This window comes from Rhagoletis pomonella, unplaced genomic scaffold (genome assembly GCF_013731165.1).
Source record: "Rhagoletis pomonella isolate Grant_MI unplaced genomic scaffold, Rhpom_1.0 Rhpom_scaffold_00573, whole genome shotgun sequence".
Taxonomy (NCBI): Eukaryota; Metazoa; Arthropoda; class Insecta; order Diptera; family Tephritidae; genus Rhagoletis; species Rhagoletis pomonella.
The window spans coordinates 48,696-56,111 of NW_023459127.1; the positions used below are offsets into that span (position 1 = coordinate 48,696).

A 7,416-nucleotide genomic window follows, 5' to 3' on the forward strand; every position below is an offset into this window, starting at 1 on the left:
ATTATTTATAATTATAGATTTGTGACGGCAGATGGTGGCAAATTTCGCGAAGAAAAGTGGAAAGAACTAGCGGTGAGCCTCAATGCTCTTGGCGGAACTCAAAAGGATGGTGCAAAATGGAAGAAGTATTGGTCGAAGGACCATATGTTGCTCTTTAGCAACGTAAAAGGGTGTGTTTGAGTATATTTAATTGAATAAGTAAAGCAAATTTTAGGGTAATACAAATTATTCCGAGTTTATTCAAAAATGGGAAAATATAGTGGACTGTAGGTTAAATTGAATTTAATAAACTGGTCTAGTCGACGATTCGATTGCGAGTGCCCCCATACCGGTGTACGGGTGCCGAGAGCTCACATTCGGAAAAAGTACATATTTGACAATTCAGTACGTTCAAAAGGAATTCTAGTACAATTTTAAACATATATATATATATAAGGATAGTGAGTATGTTCAGTTTCGAATTAAGTAATTCTATTACATTTCAAATATGTATATAAAGTAAAGGGTGACTAATTCTTCATGTAAATTCATTATAAGTAATTCTATTACATTTCAAATATATTTATAAGATAAAGGTTAGCTAATTATTCATCATCATCCATGTCTTCGACAATGATGTGATTATTTTTTTAATCTTTTGTTTTAATACCTACAAACAGACTTCATACTCGCACAAAATATAGTGCGATAAGGCAGGCAGAGCAGAGAAGTGGTATAAACGGTTTGAGCCGGGCCAAAGCACTGTCACCGCTGGAAGAGCGCATAATTAAGATTACAACTGTGCAAGCAGTCGATGGTGATGAAACGGGCGAAGTGGGCTTTGAAGCACTCGACATGGCAGAAGCTTCTCACAATCTCGCTGACATTGTGGAGGAGACATTCGAAGTTGTTGTGGCAGAATGCGACTTAGATGGTACTGCAGCCGCAACCACATTGGAAGATGCAACTACGTGTCCAATGATGGGGGCGAGCACCTCAACTGCTGCAGCAATAAGAGGCAGCACAGCAGCAGCCCGTTCGAGAGGGCGAAAAAGAAAGGCGCAAGCAGAAAACCCTCAGTTAGAAAAATTGTTTAGGCTAGAGGAAATCAAGGTAAGGGAAATGGAGATCGCCAATAATTTAAAACGCGAACAGATCCAAGCGGTGAAGGTGCAGACAGAGGCAATATTAGTGGGCACGCAAATGAAAGAATGTATTGTAGAAAAACTACAACATTTAATTGAAATTTTGAGGCGGCCGTGAGAATGTTTTAATTTTAGAAACAGCCTTGTCCATAAGTGTTAGACAATTTTTATTATACCTTTTCCTAATGCCTAAGAAAACTTGAAGTCCTTTTTATTCTTAGTATTTTTAGAGTTTAAGAAAATATGAAGTCGGTTTTACTTTTAATATTTAGAATTTAAGAAAACATGAAGTCGTTTTTACTTTTAAACTTTTTTAGAGTTTAGGAAAATATGGAGTCGATTCTATTTTTAATTTTTCTAGAGTCTATGAAAATAAGATTTTTTTTTAGCTTTTAAAAATATATGAATTTCTCTGTTTAATGAATTTATGTACAAAACTTACTTGTGATAAAAACTGCATTTAAAAATACTTATCTTGGAAATATAGCAATCTATGTGTGTATTTTTATATTTTTTCTGGAGCCTAATATGAGATATCGAATAAGAAAGAATTCGATTTTTTTTGTTATTTTTTAGTCTTTAAGAAAATATGAGGTCCTCATTGCAATGAATTTATGAACAAAACGTTTTGTGATAAAAACTGCCTTTAAAAAGAATTTAACATTTGAAATATGATATACATATGCATATTTATTAATATATGTAAATAAGTAAAAATACGAATGTAAAATAAAAAGTTGAATTATTTTCAATCTAATTTTGAATGTTATTAGTAAAAGCATTTTGAACAATTTGCAATCGTTGTCTTTTCGCAATGGATAATATATTATGTGTTGAAATAGCTGAAGAAGGGCCACCACATTCTTCAGGTTCATCAGAGTCTTCCAAATAAATTTCATCGAACGGCACTCTAGCCCGAATCAAGTAGTTGTGTAAAACCAGGCAAGCGTTGATTATGAGGCCTGCTTTTGGTGGACTGTAGAAAAGGGCTCATTCCTTCGACAGACAGCGAAATCTGCTTTTTAGTAAGCCAATGCATCTTTCTACAAGAGCTCGAGTTGACTTGTGTGCTATATTGTAGCGCTCTTCTGCGGTACATGATGTCGCACTAATTGGTGTCATCAGCCAAGGCTAATTTAAAATTTATATTAGCATTAGATCTTTACCAAAAAAAAAAATAATATAAATTGTACCTGTAGTGGGTAGCCACTATCACCCAGAAGCCAAAAATCGCGCTCACCCGCCTCATAAAGCTCCTCCAGAGCTCTGCAAGCTCGAGAGCGACGCCATACATATGAGTCATGAGCAGTACCTCCGAACCGAGCGCTAGCAGACAAAACGATATAATCAGCATCACATATTATCATAACGTTCTTGGAGTGCCCACCCTTTCGGCAATAGTAAACATGCTCAATTTCTTTCTTCGGGGCTGATATTTTGATGTGCGTTCCGTCTATGAGTCCGATTATTCCAGGAAATTGGTATTTTTCCATGAATTTTATTTTGAGCGCCGGGAAGTCTTCGCGTTTTGGGAACTTTATATGTCTGTGGGCTATGTTATTAAGTGCAGTTGCCACCACTTGCACACATCTGCTAACTGATGTTTGGGATAAAGCAGATAAACTGTCTTGCCCCACACTTCTTTGAAAGCTACCAGTGGCAAACAAACGCAGGGCGCTTAAAATAATTACATGACTCGGAACAGCATGTCTCCGTTGCGAGTTCGGCATAAATGGCATTCATTCATTAATTAATTCCAGGCACAAAGCTTTAGGGAACCGATATAAATCAATGAAATGCTCGTCTGTTGTAATCTCAAAGGGATTTTGGTCGTCGCGAAGTCTGCGCCGGAGCACTCTCAAATTATCTCTGAAATATTTAAAAAATTTACACCTTTATTACCTTTGCTCGTCTCGAATTCTTTGCGATAATTCTAATAAAATAATTATTCCCGACATATTTTGTTTACGTTTTCCTCAACTTTGACATTTACTTCGAAAATTCAATAGCACAGTTGCAAAAGTTTCACGACTATAGTGGTAATGAACACGATTTTCACAGCACAAACCAGAATCGCAAAATAAGTGTCTGTGAAAAGGCAGAGTGAAAAGTAGTTGTGAAAACGAAAATGAAAACTTTTTTTTCACTTCATCTTATCACAGAACGAGAATTGACCCCCTGTTTTGATTCAGGAAAATAAACCAATTGCGTTGTGGTCAAAAACCCCTTCCTGAAACTCATCAAAACTACACACAAATAGAGAAAGAACTACTTATATGCTATTGTATTTGCAGTTTCACAATTTCACAAATTGCTATATTCCGGTGTTTAAAGAGTCGCTCAGGTTAGTCCCCGCGTTTGCAGATAATGCTTCTATCTCTTTAGACTTATAATTTAAATGTTGGTTATAGGCCTGGCAAAGAGTTAGCAGTTGCCGACGCTTTGTCGAGGGCACCCTTAAATCGTGAAGAAGAAGACATAATTGATAAACACATTCAAATACACGTGGGTATGTTTGAGTGTAGTTCAGCAATATCCGATTCACTTTTAAACCTCATTAAATCCAAATCCAATCATGACCCTCAAATAAAAACTATCAAAAAATTTATTAAAGAGGGATGGCCCGAGCATATCAAGCAGGTACCTAAGGATGTTAGGCAATTTTGGAATTTCCGACATGATTTTCACGAAATAAATGGCTTGGTTTATAAGAACGGATAAATTTTTGTTCCCAAACAGTTGCTACAAAAAAATCTTGAATATGTTCATGATGGTCATTTTGGTATAGAAAGATGTAAAAGTCGACCCAGATAGTGATGAGCGATATTTCACTACCGGTGATTTTATCACTGTGACTTTAAAATCGCTTATAGTGACTGCTACTGCTAGGCCACAATATCAGTGATTGGTGATTTTCCTACTCGTATGATATTTCGCTGTGAATGAAAATCACTTCTGGCAAGAGCTAGTCAACAGAAGTTGCGAATGGTGTAATAAACGACAAGAATGTATTGTGGCGCAGTCGAGCCCTTATCTAATATTCCTCTTTATTAATTATGCCATTCCTTATTTATACAAATTTAAACTTATTTAATTCTATAATTTCTTATTTACTACTAGCTGTACCCTGCCACGCTTTGCTGTGGCATATTCCTGTTCATAGATGATAAATGATTAACGAAACAAAGCATACGTCGCATATAAGTTTGATTTTGTAATACATAAGTACTTGTGTGCACACAATATTTGTCGTTTTGCCATTCTCTGCATAGATATCAAGGATATCTGGTTTGCCGACACGGGAACATGCAACACTTTTCCAAAGGTTGACCTTGGGCATTATTGATTGCGATTCCGAATGCCAATCGAATTGGGAATTGCAATCTTTTAAATTGAAATTTTGTATCGGTCGGAATCATGGGAATTCTTCACCTTTGCCACAATGTAGACTATTTCAGGCAAGCATTTATCTCGCCCGCTAGTGTTAATCGAGAAATTACAGGCAATGTTTGCGTTAAATCTCCTGAGAGCAACATCAATGCATTCCCGAATGGTTCAACGCATTCCATGCAAATCTCGCGACAATCGATCAAAAACCTCAAGCAATTTTTTGTGTGAAATTGTACACTCATCCCAAACAATGAGTTTAAATTTTCGTAATACTTTTTCCATACCGGATCTTCTGGAAATATTGCACGTATGATTGCTGAATTAGCAATTATTTCACCTAATAACAATGTCGCAGAAATTCCAGGCGGAGCCCTAGCTAAGCTTATGTAATTTTTTGAACGAACCGTCCCCCGAATCAATCTGATAAGGAATGTTTTCCTAGTTCCTCCAGGCGTATCCAAGAATAAGGTCCCCAGATATCATTTTCTCCTTCTTATTTGACGCTGGAACCGCCTAAGCCATTTGGCCGAGCTCGACAAAGAACGTCAGTCGTTTATCTCTGTGGCAACTGACGCCAATAGGAAATGCCACGTGAAGCCAAATCCTTCTCCACTTGGTCTGTCCATTGCAGTGGTGGCCACCTCTTTTTCTGGTACGACCAGCGGATTGCGAGTTGAATACTTTCAGACCTGGAACGTCGGTTCCCATTCGAATGGCATGTCCGAGCCAACGGTGCCGCTGTATTTTAATTCGCTGCACTATGTCCATATCGTTGTAAACCTCATACAGCTCATCGTTCCATCGTCTGCGGTACTCGCCGTCGCCAACGCGTAAAGGACCGTAAATCTTCCGCAAAATCTTTCTCTCAAACACCCCAAGAGCCGTCTCATCGGATGTTGTCATTGTCCATGCTTCTGCGCCATAAACCCGCTCGGGAATGATGAGTGACTTATAGAGTGTGGTTTTTGTACGTCGAGAGAGAACTTTACTCCCGAATTGCCTACTCGGTCCAAAGTTGCACTTTTTGGCAAGAGTAATTCTGAGTTGGATTTATATGCTGACATTATTATCGGTGTTAATGCAGGTTCCCAAGTAAACGAAATTCTTTACTTTCTCGAAATTACAACTGGCTACAGTGACGTGGGTGCCAAGGTGCGAATGCCCTGACTGTTTATTTGATGTTGTTGTCGTTCGTTATCCAACTTGGAAAAGGCAGAACAGACTTCGAAGTTTTTGTTACCGATGATGTCGATGTCATCGGCACACGCCAGATATTACACGCAGCTCTTATTATGTTAACACTTGTATCATGCGATCGTAAATGCCCTAAAATTTAACTGTTAACTGTGTTAATGTAAGGGAATGGTGATAAAAATTTTAAGTTTTCATTATTTCATTTCATGGGATATTTTTATGTTTTCGTTACGCTGTTTATAATTTTTTCATTTGTATCAGTTGTTATTTATTAATTTTTTTCTGTGCGTAATTTGTATACCAAATCTTCGTTGATAATATGATCACTTCGTTTGATAAGATGTTGTAAACTCTCTCTTCATTTTAACTATCCGGATTTGGACAAGTGAAAACATTAACAAAAAATTTCTCTTGTAAAGCTTTCCCAAACGCTTTCCGTTTCGAATCAGTTATGTAATATTTAATTTAATTCAAATATTTTCAGTTTACTTTTATATATTGCATAATTCTATTGAGAGTATTTCCAAATCAAGATTCCTTAAATACTTTTCGTTTGGTACTCATATTGTAACATTTAATTTATTTTATCAATTTAATGGAGTTTTATTTTCAAACAGGTGACAAACCTATTCAAACATATTTTTGACCGTAAGTCTTCTTAAAGCTCTTTAGTTTGATACCCATATTGCAATATTTTATTTGTTTAATTAATTTAACTGAGTTCAAATTATCCAAATAGGTGGCAACTCTCCTTAAAAATATTTCGAACAGTCATGTTTTTTAAACGTCTTTAAGTTGTACCTTTACCTCAACTTTCTTAAGCCTCTTTAATTTGATACCTATATTGTAATGTGATTTATTTTATAAATTAAACTTAGTTAGATCTTCAAACAGGTGGTAACCCTCCTCAAACATAGTTACGGCTGTAAGCCTTCTTAAAACTCTTTAGTTTGATAACCACATGGCAATATTTCATTTATTTTATCAATTTAATTGAGTTAAGATTTTCAGCCCTCCTCCAAAATATTTCCGACAACCACCTTTCTCAAACTCCTTTAATTTGAGACCTATATTGTAGTATGTCATTTATTTTATGAATTAAATTTAGTTAAATTTTCAAACAGGTGGCAACCCCCTTCAAACATATTTTCGGCTGTAAACCTTCTTAAAACTCTTTAGTTTACACCCACATGGCAATTTTTTTTGTTTGCTTTATCAATTTAACTGAGTTAAAATTTTCAAATAGGTGGCAACCCTTCTCAAAGGCATTTCCAGCAGTTATCTTTCTTAAAACTACTTAATTTTGTAGCCACATTGCAACATTTCATTTATTTGATCAATTTGACTGAGTTAAAATTTTCAAATAGGTGGCAACCCTCATCAGAAATATTTCCAACAGTTATCTTTCTTAAACCTATTTAATTTGATACCCATATTGTAATAATTCATTTATTTTATCAACATAATTAGGTTTAAAATATTTCAAACAGGTGGCAACCCTCCAATTTTTTGCGATATCATTCGAACAATACAAAAAAAAATTGTCGAAATCGGTTCAGCCGTTCTCGAGTGTTGACGACCGTGACATACGAACACAATATTTTTATATATGTATATAGATAATACATATTTATTCTACTTCTTACATACTAGTCATGATAAATTAAAAAAATTATAGTTTAAAAAACTAGAACCTCCCTATTATAGT

At 35.7% G+C, this 7,416-nt stretch overlaps 1 protein-coding gene across 1 annotated transcript; it reads right to left on the reverse strand.

The window, feature by feature from the left end:
• Positions 1-1,812: 1,812 nt before the first annotated feature.
• On the reverse strand, positions 1,813-3,113 carry LOC118751165 (putative nuclease HARBI1). The gene is made up of 3 exons (XM_036485938.1): positions 3,027-3,113; positions 2,318-2,993; positions 1,813-2,255 (listed from the first exon to the last, which is right to left on the reverse strand). Exons 2-3 carry the CDS (start codon positions 2,861-2,863, stop codon positions 2,115-2,117), a joined length of 687 nt encoding a protein of 228 aa, XP_036341831.1. The 5' UTR covers positions 2,864-2,993; positions 3,027-3,113; the 3' UTR covers positions 1,813-2,114.
• Positions 3,114-7,416: the final 4,303 nt, after the last annotated feature.

Coding starts and splice junctions, on each gene's coding strand:
- LOC118751165 (XM_036485938.1), bottom strand. CDS start 2,863: ATGCCATTTATGCCGAACTCGCAACGGAGACATGCTGTTCCGAGTCAT. Junction 2,256..2,317: donor ATAGTGGCTACCCACTACAG/GTACAATTTATA, acceptor ATTTTAAATTAG/CCTTGGCTGATGACACCAAT.